At 47.3% G+C, this 24,939-nt stretch overlaps 1 protein-coding gene across 6 annotated transcripts in view; it reads right to left on the reverse strand.

Annotated features, from left to right (window-relative positions):
* Positions 1 to 3,168: 3,168 nt before the first annotated feature.
* LOC307247873 (peripheral plasma membrane protein CASK) overlaps positions 3,169 to 24,939 on the reverse strand; it is a gene marked incomplete at its 5' end in the record, with an annotated part of 60,979 nt that continues 39,208 nt past the window's right edge. For 3 of the 6 annotated variants that reach the window (XM_080024003.1, XM_080024004.1, XM_080024002.1), the window contains 14 exons: positions 3,169 to 3,437; positions 5,048 to 5,131; positions 6,645 to 6,847; positions 7,663 to 7,743; positions 8,509 to 8,589; positions 10,594 to 10,709; positions 11,989 to 12,185; positions 14,062 to 14,097; positions 14,282 to 14,350; positions 14,982 to 15,050; positions 17,601 to 17,686; positions 18,130 to 18,208; positions 19,280 to 19,468; positions 23,776 to 23,856. In XM_080024003.1, coding sequence (XP_079880129.1) covers positions 3,261 to 3,437; positions 5,048 to 5,131; positions 6,645 to 6,847; positions 7,663 to 7,743; positions 8,509 to 8,589; positions 10,594 to 10,709; positions 11,989 to 12,185; positions 14,062 to 14,097; positions 14,282 to 14,350; positions 14,982 to 15,050; positions 17,601 to 17,686; positions 18,130 to 18,208; positions 19,280 to 19,468; positions 23,776 to 23,856 — 1,548 coding nt within the window. In that variant the 3' untranslated portion in view covers positions 3,169 to 3,260. The remainder of the gene's footprint in view (positions 3,438 to 5,047; positions 5,132 to 6,644; positions 6,848 to 7,662; positions 7,744 to 8,508; positions 8,590 to 10,593; positions 10,710 to 11,988; positions 12,186 to 14,061; positions 14,098 to 14,281; positions 14,351 to 14,981; positions 15,051 to 17,600; positions 17,687 to 18,129; positions 18,209 to 19,279; positions 19,469 to 23,775; positions 23,857 to 24,939) is intronic. The other 3 variants (XM_080024005.1, XM_080024006.1, XM_080024007.1) reach the window with 3 other exon arrangements.

Consider the following 24,939-nt stretch of genomic DNA (forward strand, 5'->3'; position numbering starts at 1 on the left):
AAACACTCCACTCAAGAAGGAAGTATAAGCAATATTATGAATCTTACCCGTTGCAAGGCAGTGATTGTCGGTTTTACAGTTCGTGACAAAGCTGAAGCATCTGTAAAGTAATGCTGTAGAAATCATACGGGAATTTTAATTTTTACACAAATCCTGTATCGCCCCCGGACATAGGCAGACGGGAGGACTTAAACTCACCCATAACCTCTAGGACTCACAAAACCTAAATTCCTCCATCCCGTGTTCGGTTTAATTTTTGTTGCATGACTATAAGTGTTATTAGGGTACCATAGATCACTCTCCTTGAATGGGCAACACCATTTCTCAATCAGTGTTTTGGTTACCCAAAGCCCAACAAACATCATGATACGCTGACTTTTTCCGTATGTTTGACCTTTCATTTAAAAAAAAAACAAACAAACAAAAATGTTAAGATGGGTCTTCAATTAAATTAGGATCCACCCACCTCCCAAATTACAATTTAAAACCTGCTTCCCACCTAAAACAAGAAAAAAAAAAAAAAAAGGTATGACGCACTGCGGTGCGGAATTTACGCGTCCAACCGAGGCTCCAGGACGTTCAAAATTTTCAACTCATGCAAAAGGTTTTGTTCCGACAGTACGACCAGAAGTTACATCAGTCAAGTTATCATTGGAAATAAATGGGTTTAAAATGAAGTAAATAAGTCATGTATTGCAAAATAATTACGTTATTAATGACAATGTTGAATGTCACCATATTCACTATCAATAAATCTCTTTTTATATAAGTGAATTGTGCATTATTATTATTATTTTTTTTATTTTGTTCAAACGTTGCAAACACTTAAAAAAAATTTTGTTTTAAACTCTCATTCATGGAAGGTGGTTCCCCCGACAGACTTTTGTGACGCAAAACTCAGACACAGCTCATCCAACGGCCACTGGGTTGGGGAGGGGGCTGGGGGGGTGGGGGCACTGTTGGATGCGATGATGCAATCGATGTGAGGCAAGCGTAACCCCAGCTTCGACTACTGCCCCACACAACCCACGCAGCACACATGAACCACAAAAGAGAAATAAACAGTCAGAAGGCCATTTACTTTTGTCAACACATAAAAGGAAATATATATATTTTTAAATGAAAAACAAAAAAAAAACTAACAAAAAAAATAATTAAAAAAAAAAAGGTTCATAGCGAAGAGCTGCTTTTGTCATTTGCAGAGGTAATCTTTTTTCTTCATTATCTTTTTTTTTTTTTTTTTTTTTTTTTAATATATACACAGGACTTTGAACTGGAAAAAAACCCCCAAAAAAACAAAACCAAAAAAAAAACAAAAAACAAAACAAAAAAACAAAACACTTAGCCAGAAGCGGCGGGACACAGCACCCACATCACACACGGTGTTAGAAAAGGAAAAAACGAGCACGGCCACAATGTTCCAAAAGACCCTCCTTCCAAAGAACCCCCCCCCCCCCCTTACCTTCCTCCACGTGGGGGTCACGTGGGGGCGGCGTCGGGCCACTTCTCGCAAAGAGGCATGAGGAGTTTGTCACTTGACGGAGCTTCTTCTGAGGGGGGCGCGGGGGTCACTATACACTGGCTCTTCGTAAAATTCACTCGTTTGACGTACGCACCATTGGAAACATTTACACACAAAATCTGCAGTAAGTATTTCTGTCCCTCCAAACAATAATACTCTTCCTTTTTTTGTTTCTTTTTTTTTTTTTTCAAGGGAATGTTTTTATCCCCCTTTGCTTATTTTTATTTTTACCCCTCCCACCCCCACCCCCACCCATTTTGACGGTTTGGAAATCGGTGGCTGGAGAGTCTTGAGTTTCCCCACACCCACTCAGTAAGCCCCCCCCCCACCCGCCCTCGGGGTCGCCCCGAAAAACCGTTCGAATGGAGAAATCTTTAGGTGTCGTTTTTTTTTTTTTTTTTTTTTGTTTCGACAAACACAGCTCACATCGAGATCCAGGGAGGGGAGAGGGGAGGCGAGGCAGCGAGATGAAGAGAAGAAGAGGGAGAAGAAAATGTCCACTGCCGGTGACTTGTCGGTCTCGGGAGAAAGCCGGGGCGGATGTGCATAGGTGTTCTTCTGGCGAGGCGATCTGACTGTTCTTCTTTCCTCTTTTAACCGTTTTCTGTTTATTTTTTATATCACCATATATATATATATATTTTTTTTTATTATCGTCATGCCCCTCTCTCTCTGCCTCTACGACTTAAATCGGCTCCGTCGCCCGTCACGCTGATTAGCGTGCGCACCCCATGTACCGAGAAGGCGACAAGGCGGGATCGTGGAGGAATCCCGGGGGGGGCGGCGGGGGCAGCGCGGGGCGGATGGAGAGACGGGGGGAAAAAAGGTGAAAGAGGAGGAAGCGAGATGAGAGTCTCGGTTGTCCGTTTTGTGCAAACTGGGATGTAAACAAAGACCGGATGAGGGCCGGAAGGGGAGCAGCATGGTGCAGGCCACGACAGCCACGGGATCGGGTTCGGGTTTCGGGTGGGGGGAGGGGGGTTCGGGGAGTGTGCTCTTTCAAGTTTTTCAATCTGATTGACATGTACGAGGGTTAATGCAATGACTTGCGGGCAGGGGGATGTGGAAAGAGTGCCGCTGCCTAGTGTCCTGTGCTTATTTGCTTGGATGACAGAAAGTGGGCTGGGGGAAGGGGGCACGGAAAGGAGTGGGTGTAGAGTCACTACGGCAGCGTCTTATGTGCTTGGAGATTCGGAAGTAGAGGGTGGGGTCGGGGCGGGGGAGGGGCGGGGAGGGACACAAGGTACCACAATAAATGCCTTTGAAGGTCAACACGGACAGGCACCCACGTTAAGACTGCGTTATGTTCATGCTTACTATTGCCCTTTACAACATTACCACCCATCCATCGATTACAAAAAAAGGGAAGTACAAAATATCTACCACTGTCCCTCCCCTCCTCGCCCTTTTACTATAATAATTTATTCTTCTATCATTTATATTTATATATTTATATATATATATGTATATATATATACAAACACAACAATAGGCCTTTGCGGCAGTCAAGGGAGGGAGCGGAGAGCTCAGAGTCGCTTCATCCTTCACTCCCCTCGTTCGTCAGTCTTATGTACAGAAATCCTTTCTGATTCTGGAAACAAAAAAAAAACAAAAAAAAAAAAAAAAAAAAAAAAAAAAAAGGGCACAGGCGATTCGAAGGGGGTGGGGGTTCGCGTCGGACGTCTCTTTCGGGGAGGACGAAACTGCCGCGTCGGCGGCGCACTCGCTGGCTCGCTCGCTAGTAGACCCAGGAGACTGGGACCCACTGCGCGGTGGTGCACACCAGGTCCACGGCCTCCTCCAGCAGGCGGATGGTGTCGTCGATCTCGTTGTTGATGATGGTCTGGTCGAAGTAGTGGGCGTACGTCTTCTGCAGGGTCTCGGACTCCTTCTGGAGCCGCTGTAGGGAGTCGTCCTGCGGATGGAGAGGAAGTTTATCGATGGGCATCGGCGAGAGTGTGGCCTGTGGTTGTTGAGCCTGGCGTGCCCACAAGGCTCAGTTCTGGGCCCAACTTTGTTCCCTCTTAATGACATGCTAATGTACAGAGAACCTTTCGCCGTGGCTACTTACAACAAGAGGTGGAACAGAGCAAGGGCAGACATCAGTCAAATCAGATTACCACTGATAATGGTGACTCATTAAAAAACAAGGGTCTAGGATCATGACAACTAGGGCTGTCACAATCACGACATTTTCATTGAGGATTAATTGTCATGCAGAACATTGTGATAAACAATCGAATCGTCCTGTTTGTTCATTTTATGACACTATCATAGCGTAAGCCTATAAATGTGTAATAATACATGTCAATCTACTGCACAAGACCCACGTATTTACAGTGGATCAATACAAATTTAGGTAGACAGCTAATTTGCCTCAACCCAACTGGGGTAAACAAACCTATTTCACCGTTCTAACACTCTTATATTCCGCTGAAATTTGGACGGACACATATTATAGAATCTTCCGATTTAACAAAACGACCGTGGTCAGCTCAAATAATTGCGATCGGGCGATCACGTGATCATTGTGACAGCTCTAAGGAGATCCAACAGAGAGGTTTGAACAGAAAGAGTACAAATTGAGGGAGGAGGGAGAAGGAGGGCGACAATAACTGCCATTGCCACGCTCCAGCGGAGATCAAATGGTCATTTCTACAACGGGGGGAACAAGCTAGCGGGTGAAACTAGTACTACGTGTTCAGTACTTACAGGCAGTTTCCTGCACCACTTTGGAATCTTGAGTGCAAAGTATCAAAAGGCAGGCCAAAGAGAACACAGACATGCTTAATCCAGGCACATGCAGTGTGAGATAAGACCAACGAGCACAGAAAGACAAACAAGCAAAAAAAACACAAAAACTACAGCCTCGTTTCCACCGCAGGAACTTTCCCCAGGAGCTAGGAACCTTTGGAGGAACTCAGTGTGTTTCCACGGCGAGGACCAGGGTGTAAAATAAGTTCCTGGGTCAAAGTCCCAGGAACCAAAAGGTCCCTGCCCGGGGGGGGGGGGGGGGGGCTTGCAGCGCTGAACATTTCTGATGGGTCGAGAACTCCCAGCATTTTATGAGACGCTATAAAAATCTGCAGCAACAAACCGACTGTTGTCTATCTTCATCCGCCGCCACCTACAGGACTGGAGTGGAGCGGTTTGTTGAAAAGTCGCACGCAATAATGACGTGCAAAAACTGCCGTCGCTTTTTCGTACTTTGTTTGTTTATTATTTATTATTTACTAATTTGCATAATCTATCACGGGTCTTTAGACCGCGGTGGAAGCGCAGACGGGCTGAAGGAACCTTTAAGTTCCTGAAAACTTGGGGCTAAAAGTTCCGGGTGCTTTGGGTGGAAACGCGGCTTAAATAACAGCTGAGTAACCTGCGGACTGATTGAGTGAGTGAATAAGTGAGTGAAAAACGGTTGAAAGGAAAACTGAAATATTTGTAGCACGAAAGGGGTTGTTATTGAGAAACGAGCGAAGCCAGTTTGGAACGAGAGAAAGGGGAAAAACATATACATACCTCTACCTCAGTCATCCCGGGCGTGATGTTGGGCGCTGCGATAAAGACCACGTAGGGCGCAAACTCAGCTGTCCTGAGGATCTTCAGTGCCTGATGGAGAACATACACAAAGTGCGTTGCGAGGATTGAGGCATAAAAAAACTCAACCGTTTCTATTTGGGGGTGAGTCAGTGGTGGCCAACCTGATTTAAACCGTGGGCCCTTGGATTTTAGAACTGTGCGGCCTACAGAACGCTGCAAATGTAAGGCGTCCCAGAATGGTGCAAAAGCTTAGTATGATAAAAGAAAATCATAAACAAAGGCTGAATTTCAGAAAAGATGACTTTAATGAATAGAAAGTTTTAATGAATAAATAAAAAGTAAAAATGTTTTGAAAAAGCAATTTCTTTATTAAAAAAGGCTTAAAGGGAACCCATTACGAAAAACTCCCTATTTCATTGCTTGTGCACATCCATGTGGGTCTCTGATGGGCCTACTGACACAAACTGTGAAATAAGACAACCCGGTCAGTTTTTGGTGAGCTCTCTATATCATGAATCAAGCCGATCAGATCTGTGACTTTTTCCTACGTCACATGGTGCCTCGGTAGAATAAGAACACCCCCCCCCCCCCCCCCAATCTAAGGGTTAGGGTTACTCCACCCTTGGCTGGAGATTACCGAGTGCTGCTAAGAACTGCTTTGTTGGCTGTACACTGTGCTCAGACCAGCACAAATCTTCTAAAAGATAAAGGAATTAATACCCGTCCGTGAAGAAACTGCAGATGAGGAACATGTAAGCAATTTAAAAATAATTCTGCTGTGTGTTTCTTTAAAAAAAAAAAAAAAAAAAAGACAGACTGTGGGCTGCAGTATTTAGTAATGTATTTATTTTATTTTAAGCCGTTTACATGAAAAAAACTAAAAAATGCCGGAGCGAACTTTTAAACGAGGCCTTGTAGATGTAATTTGAGTGAAGATAGACAACTGGATGGCTTATTTCTCACCTCAAATTTTTCAGAAACAGATTTTGGTGGAATGACAAAGTGAAATCAGTGAAAGTTTATGGACTAAATACGACGCGAACCAGAAGTTAAGCTCAAACCCCATTGGCTCACAGAACTTGGGGACTCAGAAGGTGGTGCCAACCACTTGAAAATAGGCTTTGTGGAACAGGATGGTTTAGAGGCATGTCAGAATGGCTAGAATGCATAATCTGAGTGGTATTTTCAGCAAAAAAAAAAAAAAATCAAAAACGGATATATACCCTTTAATTTGATTAAATAAAAAAATATTTCTTATATATTTCGATTTTTATGAATTAATTTTAAATTAATCTTGAACTTTTACAAGTAATTTAAGTTGAGTAATTAATTTAAGTAAAGTTAAATAAAGTAAAAAATATATATAATGAATGTTCTTCAAAACACAGAACTGCTAAAAAAAAAAAAAAAAAAGGGGACCGATTGCTGATTTGCTGATTGCGGTGCGAAAAAAAAACTGCACATTTACTTTGAGTCAGTGTGGAAAGTATAGTAATAAGTATAATTGGTAGATAGTAAGTCAGTATACCCTGAATTTTCCACCGGGGGATTCAAGAAAGTCCTCCGCTACCTTATTTCTTACCTGAGGCTCCACGTCGAGGATGGAGATCATGCCCTGGCCGTGGATCTGCCGGATGGTCTCCAGCCTGGTGCCGTACATGGCGTCCTCGTGGCTGCCGTACTCCAGGTAGTCGTTGTTGCTGATGTCCTGCATCATCTGGTCGTGGGACACAAAGTAGTAGTTCTTGCCGTTCTCCTCGTCCTTCTTCGGGGGTCGGGTCGTGTCTGCGTCCGCGAGGGGGCGGAGATCGCAGTGGACAGAGGAGGGAAGGAGGGAAATAATGTGGACGGGGAAAGAAGTTGCAATTTACATTTTATAAATTATACACAGAGAGTTAGTCTCTGGGACCCCGATCGGAGAAGCTTTTTATTGTTAGATATGATTTAGTCCAAACTTCCAGACCTGTCTATACCATAGTTAGGGATAGAACAGTGAAAGTATGACCAAAGCGTCTTGTGAATGAAACAATGGTTGACGTTTAACGGTTAATAATTTTGCTGGGGACCCTCTGGAAGCCATTGAAGGACCCCTGGGGGTCTCCGGACCCCTCGTTGAGAACCGCTGATCCCCGCTTTACTGGACGGCTGCGTTTTGCTTAAGTGCTGGGCCACCTGTGGTCCTTCACTGCGGAGGATTTTATGCTGTTGTTCACAATTCTATTACCGGCGTTTCTAGAATATTATACTATTCAGTTATCAAAAAATTCCACTGGCTAAAGACATAGCAAATTAGTAACTTTCTAAAATGACTGGCCCTGATATCATTTGGGATAGGACTGTTTTAGGAAGCTTTTCTGCCTTGGAACCAGAGCCTTCAAGATCATGATATGGCTGGTTTATACCATATTTAATGGGGACCCAGGAAAAATTGAGGTTTGGGCGGGGGCGGCCGGGGCTGAAAACCTTCTTCTCCGCATTGGTGCTAGCTCTGTTTGTGTGACTGTGTGTTGTACTGTGTGTGTGTGTGTGTTGTACTGTATGTGTGTGTGTGTGTGTGTGTGTGTGTGTGTGTGTGTGTGTGTGTGTGTGTGTAAACTTACGAGGAATGGGGTAGGCGAAGCGGTCGGGGTGCTTGGTGATGAGCGTGTTCTTGATGTGCCTCCTACCGACTCCATGGGCTCCTGAGTACGTGGTGAGACGGAAAAAAAAAAACACTCAGCGGCGAGGCGACGGGTGCAGCCGCCCTTCTATCCAAGCCAACAGTAGATGAATTGGTGTAGCAACACACAGATTTTAGTAGGACAAGTGTTAAATTAAAAAGTGATATTCACCGCGACAGTTAGGGAATGAACCGGAAAATTATTCTGAAAACTGGCTTTTGGGGGCTGATTGACAGAGCGCAAGTTTGTATCTGGGATGTCTGGACCGCTTGCAGACAGGTGGAGGCCTGTGGTACGGTAAATACAGTACACCGCGACAAGCTCAAAACTCTCTTTGTTCGGTCTGTCCGTCTTTTCCCTTGCTCAAAAAGTTCTGTTTCCCGGTGAGTATACTGACGTGTAGTAAGGCTGGGCGGTATCTCGATATAATATCAATCTTGTGATGTCAGACTTGATCCTGATTGGGATTTTGGTGATTGTAAAATGGTGATATAGTTAAATGTCGTCCTTAAGACTGCGTCACAGCAAAGTAATGCAACTTTCTGAACTTCGTAGACCGTTCTACGAACGCCTCTACCTGCTTGTCCATATCATCCACACTGATGACCTTTGTTTCTAAAAAATATCTCACATACCCCGAAAAATATTGTTGAAATGATCGATTTCGAGGTACTCCGCCCCGAAGAAATATCACGTCTCCTTCTCTCAAAGTCTATAATTCCTCTCGCGCGCCGGTTGAGGTTTTTTGGTCCGGTCGGCCGGAGAAGTTCTCCGCCCGTTACTCACCCAGCAGCACCAGCGTTTTCCTCTTGAACGCCGGCAGCTTGACCACCTCCTCATACGTCACCAGGTCTAGTTGGTCGAAAACTGCGAGAGAGAGAGAGAGGGAGAGAGAGAGAGAGAGAGGAAGAGCCATGAGATCCTTTCGCGACCGACGGGAAGCGGACTGCGGTGAATGGGTGGGAGGCGGCCAAGCGGGGCCGGTCCAAATAGTCTATGGGCGAGTGTCGGGTGAAGAATGCGCTGGCTACATGCAATGAGTGCAACCGTGAGTCGGATCATGATGGAACAGAGCAACGAAATGCGGGGGGAGAACTTTAACAACGCAAATTAGGATTTGGTCTGTTTGTGTGTGTCAAATACATTTTCAAAAAGATGGCGGCGAAATAACCCACAACTATGGAGGATGGAATACATTCCGGCCCGACAGAAAACAACCATCGCACACGCTAGGTAATCACACGGGTATTGATGGTCTAGTTTAACATACAAAACGGGAGATTATTTTTGCCCCGTGGCACCAATCAAGGCTGGGATCCCGGAAGGGGAAGGGAAGGGCGGTGGAGGGAAGGGGGCGGAGGAGGGAAGGGAAGGGCGGTGGAGGGAAGGGAAGGGCGGTGGAGGGGAGGGGCGGAGGACGGAGAGAGAGTGACGTTTTGCTGGAGAGGCGGGGCGGTGGAGTTACTTACATGCAGCCAAGTCATTGGGTAACAGAAGGCATGAAAGATGGACAGAGGAACGGAGGGGAAGGGGGTTAATAAACCCCCGCAAAAAAGACAAACAAACAAACCACTGAGTCGACACGGTCTCAACAGCTCGGAAAACTAAAAAAAAAAAAAAAAAATCCTCGCACGGTGATAACGTCAACAGTTGTTAATTACAGCAGAGTCAGGCGCCAACGACCGTTAGAGAAGGAGATAGAACGGTGCACTGGGATAGCAGAGGGAGATTTTAATGCAGCAGACGGGAAGCTCTTACACAAAAACAAACACAGTAAAGACAACATTAGTGGAAAAGAGACTAAACATTGGGTTTTGTGTCATGATGGATTTAATGCATCCGTCCCCATTTCTCGAATTGACACAGTAAAGTCCATAAGTAACAAAAACATTCTTGTAAGACCATGGTTCATAGAGTAGCTACTTTACTATTTTATATACAGTATATCATATATATATATATATATATATATATATATATATATATATATATATATATAGATAAGCTCCACTTTTTATTAGTAATATCACAATACTCTAACTTGTACTTACTGTACTAACTGCCACTTTCCCATATTGGGCTCACTAGTCACTAGTTAGCACAGTGCTACTAGCTAGCGCAGTGCTACTAGCTAGCGCGATGCTACTAGTGAGTGACTTCATGGCGCAGTTCTCCAGCGGCGAGAGCCTCCTGGGTGCGTGGTCACCTGCGGGTCAGCACCTCTTTCTGAGGGGGCCTACTAACCTGGACCGCCGACGTGATGTCATCCATCTTTGTTCTGAAGCCTCCCTCCCTCCCTCCCTCGCTTCCCCACCCCCGCCTCTCTCTCTCTCTCTCCACAGTTCGCAAACACAGAGAAACCGCACGAGACATCTCGAACAGTATATATTGCGCAACCTCCATACATACCTGTACGTATTACATCACGACCGAACGTTCCTCCATACGTACCTGTACGTATTACATCACGACCGAACGTTCCTCCATACATACCTGTACGTATTACATCACGACCGAACGTTTGGACAGAAGACGAGCGAACCGGAGAGCAAAGCGTTCCGTGCAGCTGGTAGTCAAGTACTTTTAATCTCACACGAATACTTCTTACCCCAAATCTTTCCATTCGTTTGGGCTTTGGTAATACAAGACGAGGCATAGAGACCGGGGGGGGGGGGAGTTTGTACTGCAGTGCACAATTAACTCCGGGCGGGAAAATTTGAAATAGAAATCTTAAAATGAAAACGCTTACATACACCCAATGCAATTTCACTGAACGTTCTGAGAATAAACAGGAATAATATAGAACATAACCAAGATGTCTCTTGACTAAGATCTTTTTAAGACAGTGCGTGTGTGTGTGTGTGTCTGTACCTGCGTTGTGCTTGGCCAGGTATTTGTCTTTGTACTGCTTCTTCTTCTTGCCAAACCAGGTGCAGCTGGCCTGCTGCTCCTGCTTGGTCTTCTCCATGGCGATACACGCCACGCGCCTGCCCACAAACAGTCACGTCATCACGACCCGCGCCGGTCCAATACCAACCACTTAAAGTGGAAATCCGTTACTTTTGTACGAGAAAACATAAAAATGCCATTTCTGACAGTTTTCTTAAAGCTTGTACATCGTGAGAAACGGGCATTCAAGTGCGTTGGTGTTACAGTACGCCAATGCCCCGCTGATGTGTCCGCTGTTTTGCAGCGTTGGTGGCGGGAGGCAGCCGCGGTGAATTTGACAAAGCGGCGCCGACCGTCGATATGAATGAACGTTCCCAGAAAAATAAATAAATAAAATAACAGACGCTACAAATTGTACAAACAGACAAGTACTAGACAGGAAGAGGGAATCATCACAGTGTACCCACTACAATAAACTCGACGACACCACTGGTACGAAGGCACAGTAAATACTTTGGCTGAGCAGTAGACTTGGGGCTTTATCGCACCGGAAATGCTGACTTTGACGCAGAGGAACTCGTTTGGACAACACGGCAAAATGTTGATGTTGACCTGCTAAAACGGACCTTTAGGACCTTCCCCAGACCTCGTGGGGACCTAGAGATGACCAGCAGTGAGACCAGGAAATGGAGAGCCTTCTCAGCTTCCATATTACAAGACTTATCTTGCGACCGTCAAGGATTAAAGGCTGAAATCCTACACCCGCCCCGTTCCCTCGGCTTCCCGCTCCTCTTCCTCCCTCCTCCCTTTCCGGAGCTGACATTCTATTCCTCCTTTCCGTTGCGAGCCCTAACCCTCTGTGCGTTTCTCCGCCGGTCGCGTTACTGGAGAAGCGTCGGCTTTCTCCAAGCGGGAATCGACGAGTTCAGTTTCCCTCCACTGAAAACAGGCGTATTCTTCACCTTTTCATTTGTTATCCTTTCAAATAAACTATTCGGAAATGTCAAGGATCCATCGTGATTTGCTCCGGATTGATTACACCAGTGTTGGACAATGGTTAATTGTCGGCATCATCTCAGGCTGTATTGCTTCTTCAGTTAAAGACTTGCCAACAATTAACTGACTTTCCGCGATACGAACGTGTGAAAGAATGAAGCTTTTGCATGGATATGAATTTCTGCCTCTGACAGAACCAAATTCTCCATTCGGGTAAGCCCGCAGTTCCGCCCTTTCCTTTATTTTTAATTTGCATTTTCTGGGGCCACTATGGTACCTATGGTAGCCAGCATTTGTCAAACCCACAATCTGGATCAGATTGTTGCTCGGGTTTTGAAGCCTCAGGTTTTGAAGGATGACAGAGGGCCAGGCGCTACCCACCACTCCTGCAGCTCGGGGGAGGGGATGAGGCCCGCCGTGCCGTTCTTGGTGTTCTCCAGCTTGCCCTGCCACCAGTTGTGGTCGTCCTTGGAGATGATCTGGATGATGTCGCCCACGCGGAAGCGGATGCCCGCCTCCTTGCACGGGATGAGGTCGTCCTTGGCCGGGTCGTACTCAAACTGGGCGCGCACGTAAATCTGGCAAAAAAAAAAAAAAAAAAGAAAAAACGCGGGACGGGGGGAGGGAGGGCGGGGAAGAAGAGAGAAGAAGTCGGTCAGCTATCCTGCCGAGGGACGACAAGCGGTCAAGCTGTTTTGCCGACACCACCGCGGCTGCAGCGACACTATGAGGAGGCCGTGTTGTTTGAAAGACAAATGAAAGAAACGAGCGGGGAAAGCAAATAGAACAAAAACAACCGAATAAAACCACAGAGCCTGTTAGCAGAAGCAAGCGGTTAGACACCGAGGTAGGTGGACGGGCAAGACAAAGTTGGGGCGGGGGTGGTGGGCATAAAAAAAAACAACGAAACAAAGCGTTTCACCATCTTCGGCTGCGGTGGGATCCAGTTTTTTTGGCTGCCGCCGGCGGCTTTCGTGAAAAGGGTCCCGTTCGTGATTATTAAAAGCCGTTGGGAGAACCGGTACATGTAGGCTGCGCTGCGCTTCACGAGCATGGGATCTAAGACACCGCTACAATGAGCGACCTGATCTTTTTTCGGGGATGGAGGCGGGGGAGTAAAAATAGGGGGGTGTGTACCTCGACGAGGAGGTCAATCTTACCTTGATGGACAATTTGTCCTTGATGGCGCATCTGGAGATCTATGGGGGTTGAGAGCATCACACACACACACACACACTTACACACGTATCATGCAGCAGGAAGTAAATAAAGTAGAAAAAATAAAATAAAATCAACCAAAGTGACGGGATGGGGTGTGGGCGTGGCTGTTTGGGATTTAACATCCAGATACTTAATGCATTCGAGAACTTGCCGTATCCTTCACACCTGACTCTGACAGCGGTTGCCCGTAGGGCTGGACGATATATTTTGGTATGATATCAATATCGATATCGTCTGGGATTCCGTTGTTGCTGAACGTTGACGTTAACCGTTACGGTGCATGACGCTAAATTTATGCTATCTTCTGAAACCTCTCACTGGGTCGTGGCATCCATAGCCGTCCGCAACATATCGCTCAATTATCGACATCGGGGTTTTCAATAATGATAAAAAAGTCAAGGGGTTTGATTTCGTCGCTATCACCCAGCCCCAGATCCTAGAAACTAAAAATGACACGACACATTCGATGTCCGGCTCAAGAGAGTAATTGTTTTGAACGTTAATAATAATAAAAGTCAGCCGTAGGCCATGTTGAAGAAAAACAAAAAAGGGACACATATGAAAGCACTAATGTGTGTGCACTAATGCACATCAAGAGCACGCTCATCACCAAGCACCCCGACCGCTTCGCCTACCCCCTTCCTCGTAAGTTTACACACACACACACGTGTGTGATGATCTGAATGTGAAATCACTTTCAAGCGCGCGCTCTCTCTCTCTCTCTCTCTCTCTCTCTCTCTCTCTCTCTCTCTCTCTCTCTCTCTCTCTCTCTCTCTCTCTCTCTCTCTCTCTCTCTCTCTCTCTCTCTCTCTCTCTCTCTCTCTCTCTCTCTCTCTCTCTCTCTCTCTCTCTCTCTCTCTCTCTCTCTCTCTCTCTCTCTCTCTCTCGTCGTGACGGGGGATTGTTAGTTCAGTGTTAGAGCCAATGCTTCGTCGACAGGGGGCGGAGGAAGAAGAGGAGAAAGAAGAGAGAGGAAGAAGAGGCGAGAGGAGGAGGGAGACGAGGGGAGGAGGAAGATGAGAGAGGGGCGACCAGAAGGAGGATGGAAGGGGGCGGGAGGAGAGAGGAGGAAGAAGGGAGAGGGGAGGGGAGGAGTAAGAAGAGAGAGGAGGACGCGAAAGAGGAGGAAGCCGGAGAAGAGGAGGGAGGAGCAAGAAAAAGAAGAAAGAGAGAGAAAGAGGAGGAGTAGCAAGAGAGGAGGACGGAGGAGGAAGAAGAGGAAGAGAAACTGACCTGGCGTCCCTTGGGCTGGATGGTCGAGGGCAGGTCCTGGATTGGAAGAGACGTCACAGCGTGGGTTTTGGTTGGTTCACTTATTCATATATATTCATGAATACCTACATTTATACATGTCATCCATCACACGTCTTATTGACGTGTACTAATGTATTAATATGCACTAATCTTTACACTGCACGTGGCTCAAAGGAGAAGAAAACCTCACTCCACCCACCAGGATGGAGCTGGTGACGCTGGCGTGACCGTTGGCTGGCGACTGCCGGGACAAGTCCGGTGACTCTTTCTGATATTGCGCACGCACACACGCACACACACACACACACAACACACGGTAGAGAGTTAATTTTCCTCAACCCAACTGATGGCAAAGTAAACAATTACCGCCGGCGGCTTGAAATTGCCTTGATATTTGGATAAAAACATATAATTACGGAGTCTCACCGTTGTGCAAAGGATTGCGACCGGCTGTCATAATTCCGGTCAAGTGATCATGTAATAATCGTGACGGCTCGAGCAACATAGGTCCGTTATAAGTAGCAACGAGAGAGCGAGTGAGTTTACGACGGTCTCAAAAGCTCGATTCATAAATTTGTTTGTCGGTTTCATAACATCGAACTTTATTGAAGGCATGCATGTTCAGTGACTGTGTGTGTGTGTGTGTGTGTGTGTGTGTGTGTGTGTGTGTGTGTGTGTGTGTGTGTGTGTGTGTGTGTTACTATACTTGTGAGGACTGTTCTCCAAATCGGCTATTTTGGGGTTTTAGAGGTGCACCAGAAACATAGGTCCTCACTTACCAGGTGTATTTACTTGGACTTCATTTTGATACCAGTACAAGAATGTGTATGTGTGTGTGTGTGTGTGTGTGTGTGTGTGTGTGTGTGTGTGTGTGTGTGTGCGAGTGTGCGTGCGCTCACCTCACAGGACATGGACTGGGAGCGGTAGCTGGGAACGATTTTAAACGTGATGCTTCCTCTCATTTCCCTCTGCAGTGAGAGAGAACAGGATGCGCGCTTACGAAACACACATTCAAAGTTTTAAAGTTCCATCCGTTGAAGTTTGACGAAGCAGGGCACAGCGGCATAAAACTGCGGTTTCAAAACGGCGAATCCCGAAACGCATCCGTGATCAACCCCCATAAGCGGAAGCGCGAAATGAAAACCAATGACCCTAAAATAAGTAGGTAATTAATAAAACGGTTTAAGACCACGGTGAAGAAGGGAGGTCTTTGCACTGCTGCCTCACAGCAAGAAGGTCCTGGGTTTGATTCCCGCCTGGGGCGCTGTTGGCACCGTGCCCCGGGCGGGTTATCTCCCAAATAGGAGCCTTTCTGTGTGGAGTTTGCATGTTCTCCCCGTGCTCACGTGGGGTTTCCTCCACCTCACGTCAGTAAGGACCCCCACCAAAAACATGCACCCATCATCGTCTGACCAGCGATGGACACTCATCACCAGGTGCCCGGGCGCGTCCACAAATGCTGCCCACTGCTCCTGGCTGTGCCCCCGGAGGAAGGACAAGCCAGGATGGGTCAAATGCAGAGGCCTCATTTCACCGGCCACCATCCAAAGCATGTGTGTGTGTGTGTGTGTGTATGCATGTGTTGTAGTGTGGTGTGCTGCGTGACGATTAAAGACTGCTCTTCTTCTTCTTCTTCTTCTCTTCTTCCCTGCGCCGACAGAGCAGGTGTTGCAAGTGGCCGTTGAGGCTGCAGGCGGGAAACCGGGCGGGGGGGACCCCCCCGGCACGCTGTAGGCTGGTGAGGGCGAGCGGGGCGGTCTTTGCTTTTTTATTTATTTTTTTTTTTTTCCCGGAAAAAGCTTTGACGAAGCTTCTTTCCATTGGTTTGGGAAAATATTGCTGGCCAGAGTGTCACACTCACGCTGCAAGGTTTTGGGGTCTTGTGGCACCACAGCTCGCCCATCGTCCTCCATCCCCGTGAGATACAGACTTGAACCACTGTTTCGAGTCAGAGGCCCGCAGCTCCTACACTTCATTCTTGTAGTATCGCTGCTTGGCGCACTCGATTTTTATTTTTTTCCACAATAGTTGATTGTAGATTTCCGTAGGCAGTTCTGCCGCCAGAGCAAAACGCACTCCGTCTCTCTTTTATCCGATTCTTTTATCCTCCTTTATCCGAGGGCTTGTCATTGTTAGTAAATGAGACGGCCTTAACCAGGATGCATCCAATAGTGGAAGTGAAGGCGCTTCCCTTAACCTCAGGGTCAGTGACCTCGTGAATGGGGGAAAGTCAGTAGTGTTCATAAGAAGGCCCGGCTACCTCATTGCCTCAGGCGTGCGTTTTTCAGCAAATGATGTACCGTACGGGCTTGGAGGGCCGATTACCAGCATTCCACACGACGGTTTGACGGTCAGAGAGGTGCCAACCGGAGGCAGACGCACCGGTGGCTCGGACATGGAAGGAATGTTGGTTAAAAAAAAAATAAAATAAAATAAAAAAAAAAAGAATCAAGTTGACTGTCTTTTCTCGTCGCACCAGCCGCAACTCGTTCCAGACCATGTCTGATGCGGCTGGTTTCAGACGTGCACCTATTCGTGTCGCCAAGAACGAAAACTGCAGCACACTGGCATACGCGTTGGATGTTGCCAAGGCGACGGTCCGCATACTGTGTAATTAGTGTCTAGTTTGGCCGTCGCCGAGGAGCACGGTTGAATATATAGCACAAGCGGCCGCGATGCGACTCAGCCCACGGGGAAGGCGTTTAGGGGGGCAACCATACCCATAAGGTTTCATACTCATCCTCCTGCAAGCGAGTCCTTCTTTTCCAAGTCTCTGACACGGCGACAACATCTGAATTGCTGTTCGCTGATATACCGTGCAACTCATCGCATTTGTGGTGCAGCGAACGCACATCAGAGGGAAGACAAAGAAGATAAGAACGCACATAAGATGAACAGTCACCACCCGAGCCCTGAGTGAAGGAAAGCAAGGCGAGGCATTATCTAGTGAGTCAGTGGGTCTCAAGTGGTGGCTCCCTTAGCCAAAACCGGGTCGCGGGTCCAATTCAAAGGGACTCCTGTAATATACGTACGTCCACTTATTCAAATTTCTCAGTGTATGTAGTTTTCGACGGGGTGCTTTTATTTTGAAACACAGTTTCCCCACTTTTAACTGCGTAAAAAAATATAAAAATGTAAAAAACGGCTCAAATTCAATGTAATCTAAACTTATCAGATGTGTACTAAACTGTACTAAAGCATTGTAAACCGTAAGAAAACTGTACTAAACTGTAGGACGAGGAATTGCGGATGAATGTAGGAATAAATCTGGTGAAAAAAATAATAATAATTTCAAATTTTTAATTATTACATGACTAAATGACTTAGGACAAATATGGATGTTTGTTTTTCTTCTTGTATCAGATCGACTGTACACTATAAAATGATTAATTCATGAATTAATGCACTAAACCTTTCCGAGCTACAACGCCGCAAACGGGCATGCCGATACGGTCGGGGCAGGGACCAATAAGAAGCCGAAGGGAAGAGGTGAACAAAGCCCCGATTGGCCGACGTACCAGCATCTTCTGGAGCTGTTCGACCGTCTGATTGGCCACGCTGATGCCGTTTATCTCCCGGATTTCATCTCCGACGTGCAGAGTTCCTAGAGACGGGAGAATGAAACCGGTCGCAATTTACACTGACAATGGAAACAGCATATAAAGCATAGTGAAAATATAAACATTGAATGGCTAATAGTTAAATAAAGTATCAAACATGATATTTTATTTTATTTATTTTTTAATAATCCACAATCTCGAATAAGTGGTAATACGGATTTACCACTTTAATGTCTCCACCGGTGATTTGTCAGAAAACCATCTTTACAGTATAAAAGATTACAGCATTTTAAAATACATATATCTGAGATACATAAACACATATTTACTGTTCTAGACCCTCATAGACATCACATTCTGTTTTCTCCTGGTAGTTGTACTTAGTAGGTGGATGATTAAAAAACTCAAATGCTCTAAGTGTGGTTTTACACAGGTCCACGGCGAGACTGGAGCGTGAGTGCGGCGCCTCTCGGCGGGGGGGGCGTACCTTGCCGGTGGATCATTCCGCCGTGCATGATGCGCGCCACGATGCAGTGGTTCAGGTCGTTCATCTTCAGCGTGATGCCCTGCGGCGGGGAGCAGAAAGTCGGACAGTCACCGACGCTTTTACATCGCGGCGCAACAGCACGTTTGTATCGGGTGGAACACATTCACCGAGTCGAAGCCACGGCACCTTATCGAATACGGGGCAAAATAAATGTGTCCGTGCGACGTCCGTCTGGATCTTTTGGGTTGACCTCACTTGTGAGCATCCTTCATCGCTTTGGGAACGGGCCGTAAAAATGTGTCACCGGCTGCCCCTGGCTGCGCAGAAACCTCCGGGTACCACGCCCGAGGGGGGAGACTCCGGCTTACAACAAGTCTAGTTGCGATGGACGAATGGTTACGAGTGCGATCGTGCCGAGCGTTCCAGGCATTTAAAACAAGTGAGATCTTGTTTCTCGCCGTTTCTTTTTTACCGCCGCATCCCGTTCACATTGTTCAATGCGCTGTCGCCTAACAGGCCAAACTGATGATCACTCCTCCTACACGGACTTGTGGTTTGTGTAAGTGTAAAAACGAAAGCCACCGCCATTAAGACGGCTGGATGTAAGGTGGGTTCTTGTGCCTCGCTGTCTAATGCAATGCAGTGGTTCTCAAACAGTGGATCCCAACCCAAAACTGGGTCGCTGGACCCACTTTGAGCGGACGGCGAGAGCATATGTCCACTTTCTCAAAGGGGTCCAGTGGTTTTCGTGTTGTTTTCCTGATGTCATTTCCTGATATTCTGTTATTATTTGGCCTCTTTGCATTTAATTGCTGGTTTGATAAAAAAAACAAAACGAATTTTGGACGCTTGGGAAATGAGTGCAGTTGTTTCAATTGATTTTTAAAAGGTTGGGTTTTTAAGTCCCTATTGTTCCCCACGTGGTTCGTTTTGGTGTCTGATGTGAACGGTTCAAATGTTAAACATTATGTTGATTTTTGGACTCAAGACTAACATGGATCCTGAGGCCGGACCGGTTAAGACCCGCTGGTCTGATTGGTCGGAGGTGTCCATTGCGCACCAAGAAACCACCTGAGTGGACGCACAGTATTTCCTAACGTTCCTACGCTCCTACGAGGCAAAAACCTATGTATCATGCACGAGCGCACACCATGGGCTCGTCCGTGTTCTTCTGGAACTGGACCAGGCGGACCCTGGTGACGTTCTCCAGGTCCATGTCTCCGTTGGTGCTCTCCGGGGAGTCGCCGTTCAGGTAGGGCGAGGTGGGGGGCGGGGTCACCCTCAGCGCGTCGTCGCTGTACACCTCGTGGGCGACCACATCGTGGGTCTGCAGCAGCGCCTGGAATGGGTGGATGGATGGATACTTTTACTGCCTCAAGATGACGAAAATAAACCTACAACAATGAACAATACAAACGTGGTAATACACAACAGCTTCAAAAAATAACAGTGAGGGTCAGGGAGCCGGGAGCCGTCTCTTTCAGAAAACATGTCCTGAGACGACTCCGTTCAGCTTAGCAGCCCCGATCCGCGTCACTGAGAGCTTCAGTCTAAACCGCACTCCATCTGAGTCGCTTAACCAACAAATCTTTCAAAAGAAAGAGGAATTAACACAAACTGTCCGTGAAGAAACTACAGACGATGGAAATGTAAGTACTTCAAATATTTTTTATTGATATGAAAAAAAAAAAATACCCAGGTGAGTTATGTGCGGATTTCCCGGCGCGGTGTCCATGTCTCCCATAAGCCCGGAGGCGAAAGTTGGAACAAACTTTTAAATGAGGCCTTGCAGATCTAATTCGGTTTTCACACCAAAATTAGCAAAACAAGCCGGTTGATCCAGGAAAATAAGTGATTGACAGCTTCCCCATTGCCAGGAGAAATGCCGTTTTCTTTCTTGTGCGTCACGTTCGACGTCATGAACACGCCGGAAAAAGGGGCGTGTCACGGTTCCAGTGTGATCGGGAACAAAACAGTAGAGGAGACAGCAACTTAAACAAACAACAACATTAAAACAGTGGAAGCAGCGTGGATACTCCATGCGGCCGGTGCACGGAGCGGGAACCGGCGGGGAGCGTTGGGGCTCTCCGCAGTGCGATCCCCACACTCACAACATTTCACGGTCCCCCATGCGGGGAAAAAGTCAATAACGTCTGATTTTGGATTCTAAATGGGAAATGAAATGACGGAATGATACACGGATGTTCCTGTCTATTTACGCGCCAAATTCCTGAATTTCAACACGTGTCGTGTCCCGCCGGTAAGGGGGCCAAAACGAGCGTGTCGACCCTGGTGTCCTTTTTACATCAGAGCCGATCGGAGTTGGAGCCCATTAAAGCCTGTGTCTATTGCAGGGTCATTGCAACCGGGACTGAGACCCGGGTTTTTCCTTTCCAAACCCCGGCGTCTCACAGAACTCGCGGCCTGGGGAGGGTGGCTCCTAACACAAAAACCAGCCCGTTTGGGAACCGGAGGGGTTAGAGGCATGTGGAGTGACTAGAATGCACAATCTGAGTGGTATTGACAGCAAAACACTTCAAAAACATGTTGTGCGGACCTGACCTAAATCAACTTGTTGAAAAGGAGCATGAGAGGTCCTCTTTAAAACGCCAGAAAACTAAAATAAACTCAAAATAAAGTCGAGAATTGGCAACAAACAAACAAACAAACAAACAAACAATACAAACGTAAAATAAATAAAATATATTTAAAAAAAAATGTAAAAAAGATAACAGGAAACTTCTTCACTTCCTTTAGAATAGATAAATGTTTGTGGTTAGCTATGATTAGCTGCTATGAGAGAGTAATACAGAGAGAGAGAGAGAGAGAGAGAGAGAGAGAGAGAGAGAGACAGAGAGAGAGACAGAAATACAGCGAGAGAGAAGGGGAGAGAGAAAGAAAAAGAGAGCGAAAGAGAAGGGGGGAGAGAGAAAGACAGAGAGAGAAAGAAAGAGAAGAGGGGAGAGAGAAAGGGAGAAGGGGAGAGAGGGAGAAAGAGATGGAGGGGAGAGAGAGACAGAAAGAGAGCGAGAGAGAAGGGGAGAGAGAAAGAAAGACACAGATAGAGAGAGAGAACAGAGAGAGAGCGACAGAGAGAGAGAGAGAGAGAGAGAGCATGGCTTACATTAATCCTCTTTGCTCCACCACTGATCGTGTCACCGACACAAAGCTTAGTTTTAACTGACACGTCCAATTTTCCCTCCGCCCGCGGTGGAGACGGCTGTTCCCCTGCCCCCGGCGGAAGTTATCGACGCGTATCCGCCGCTAAAGATCGAAGAGGGATTCGTAACGGGTCGACCGCGCAGACGCCGCGTCCTTCCAACGAGCGCCGGACGTGTTTTTTTTCCCCCTCTCTCCGAATTCATTTCATGGGAGCCCTACGACTTCCAACCCAACGATAGTTCAGCGCTTGTTCTTGAATTGAACTTTGTCATTATTACAGTGTTGGAATCATGGTTTCTTTGTGGTGAACGATGGTAGAGTCGTGTGACGGCAGGAACTCACGAGCCCACAGCCACGTCAAAGTTTTCGCAAAACTTCACCACGGGTGCGGTGAACGTTTCCATGGTAACGGCGAGCTCCGCCGAGACGTCACGTAGGATTGTGGGTAGAAGAAGAAAAATAATCTTCAATTCATCACACAGCACACCCACAACACACACACACAACACACACACCCCACGCTGGTCGGACGGCCATCTTTTTGCATGTTTTTGGGTGGGGGTCCTTACCGATGTGACATGGAGGAAACCCTATGTGAGCACGGGGAGAACACGCAAACTCCACACAGAAAGGACCCTCATGGGGAGATAACCCCCCGGAGCACGGTGCCAACAGCGCCCCCCAGGCGGGAATCGAACCCAGGACCTTCTGGCTGTGAGGCAGCGGTGCAGTGCACCGCGCCCGCCCCGCGGGTGGTGTCGTACTCCTCCATGACATCGGGAATAAATACCGTTGATATCGTACAGACTTGTGGCTTCTACAGGAGCGCACGCCATCGTGTCACCATGTCACAGCTGGTGGTGTGAGGCTACCGTGGGATGGCTACGAGGTTGTAGATAATAATCAAAAGCGCGATTCTGAGTATGCATGCGTGAGGGTTCAATTCTGGAAACTCACTGTTTGTTACTCAACACACAAGAGAGACGGCATTGCACAACACCACTGGTCAACCTCGACACTTTGAAACATGAAATAGAGGAAGTGGAGCTCTGGGAAGGTGAAACATAAACAATCTCCTGCTTCATCACCCGTAGTTTTAACGCCGCTTGGGCCTTATTCAAAGAGGCCACCAACTCCCGCCCGTTTGAGGGTCTCTTGCAGCTCTATTCAAGCGTAGAGGGCAGGCGTTTGACCTTTGAACTGGGGGTTAACAGAAACTTTTGGGGGGGGGGGGGGGGGGGGGGCAAAGCAGAACCACACCCGGTATCTCATCCCCGGCGGCCGGAGCAGCGTCGAGGGGGTTGGCGGCGGGGCGTCGCCGCTAACGGGCTAAAGCGGCCCGCACGTCAGGCCCGGGACTAAGCGGGGATAATGAGATCGAGAGGCGAACTCGGCAGCGCCGTCACAGAACAGGAGAGGAGCGAGGGAGGAAAATGAAGACAGCGCAGGAAGCCCCTTCTTCACTCGCCCGTTTGGGACCGAGTGAAGTCACTTTTGGCGTCAGGCGACGCGGTTTTGCTCTGTCAGTCCGCAGAGGCGGGCGCCAGGACGGCCGCCATCAGGACATTCTAGTTGACCATTAACTGCCGTGAAAATAATTGAGTTGTCAGTTTGCAAATAGACGCTCTTATTGCAGAAGAGCCTTTTTTTTTTTTTTTTTTTGCCTTTGACGACTGGAACTCCAAAAATTCTGGTAGACCGATAATTACCCCTTGACCCGACGACTTGAAAAATACCTTCTATTAACTGCGTAATTCCTACCGTTTGGTCGAAGAATCCCCCTTTAAATCTGGGTGGAAACACGGTTATCGGGCAGCGAATTAAATAGCCGCGGCGGCTCTCGTGGGTTCGACCACTAACCCACTGGAATGCTTGAAAACAACAACAACAACACACACACACACACACACACACACACACACACACACACACACACACACACACACACACACACACACACACACACACACACACACACACACACACACACACACACACACACACACACCTATATACTGTATTTTACCTGAGCAAAACGCCTTCTTTTGCCGATGCCGTTAATAGCCGAGGCTGAGCGTTGAACACCCTGAGTCGCCTGTATGTCTCCTCGAAGCTGGTGCCGTCCCGACAGGGGCTGCGGCGGTTGACTGTCGCATGGCCGCCGAGAGAGGCTGGCGAATGCCACACGGGATCCAGAAGAAAAGCCCCCCCCCCCCCCCCCCCCAGGTCTGATCTCTGACTCCTTCCTTCCTTCCTCCTCCCTCCTTCCCCTCCCTCGCCGTCTACGGAATCTCACCTCTATCCCGTTCGGCGCGGCCACGGCGGCCGAGCTAAGCAGCTTTGTGTCTGTACTTAGAAGCTGAAATGAATACCTAACTTAAACACACAGGGCTCGGAGAGGAAGGTGTGTGTGTGTGTGTGTGTGTGTGTGTGTGTGTGTGTGTGTGTGTGTGTGTGCGTGCGTGTGTTCTGCCGATGTCCCACCATGAAGTGCGGCTGCGTTAGGATCCTCCTCAGCTCCTTGGCCTCCATGTTTTCGGGGTAACACGAGATGGTCTCCAGCACCTTGGGGAAGAGCGGACAAAAAGGAGGGAAACGAAGCCGAAAAAGCAAAGAGCGTGAGACATCGCGGGGCAAAGGAAAAAAAAGAAAAGGAAGGCCACCATGTTTTTTGGACCGATCACGTCGACCGTTTCATCGAAATTTGGGGGTGACTGCCGGCGTTTCCATCGGATAAACGAATTTTTTTATTATGGGGCTTAACTCCCAAGTATTCAAGGTACTTGGGAACATGGTCTGTGCCATTACCAGCGCTGGACAGGATATAGAAAGTTTGCACTGAAGTACCTACTTAGTACTTGGGTGAAGTACCTTTACCCAATATAACATTTATTACCCATCAAAAATACTGATTAAATGAATGGGTCAAGCATGAGCAAAAGTACTAAAAGTACTATATTTACAAAAAAATGAATCAGTATTGAGCTTTTTTTTTTTTTAATATCTACTTATAGCGTCACTCAATACAAAGAATGTAGTGTCTTAGGATCGAGTCAAAACTTCAATGTTAATCAATGGACGAGAAGAAATTATTTGAAAAGAACAATTTTCAAGACCTAGTGTATGCAGAGTAGGGCTGCAGATATTCCTCTTTAATCACATTCAAATTTGTATGCTTTATCATTTTTAATATTCAAATATATCAAAATTGTTAATCCTATTTTATGCCCAACAAAGCAAATAAAAACTTGAGACGTATTTCATTTACTCCGTTCCCCGCTGCTGCTGCGGAGCGGATCGGCGATCGCTCCTGGAAAAATCCCGCCTGCGTTCTCACAGCAAATGCCCCGCGACCCTGCCACGGTCCGCGAGCCAGTGGGTGGGAACCTCTGCACTAGAGGACATTCTGTCGGTGACGATTGGGTTTTTTTCCCCACCTTTTTTAATTACTTGAATTCCTGGACATTGTGGTCAAAGGTGCACTCTCCCTTGGACACACAGTGAGGAGGAGACGCGCCCACGCCGACTTCACCGCTACCGGGAATATTTCTCTCTCGTGTGCGTTCACCGCGCAACTAACTGGATGAACTTAAATTGAACTTTATTTGCTCATCATGTGTGAATTAAGCCGCACACGTTAGCCAAAAC

The sequence above is a fragment of the Zeus faber genome, assembly GCF_960531495.2.
Source record: "Zeus faber genome assembly, chromosome: 2".
Taxonomy (NCBI): Eukaryota; Metazoa; Chordata; class Actinopteri; order Zeiformes; family Zeidae; genus Zeus; species Zeus faber.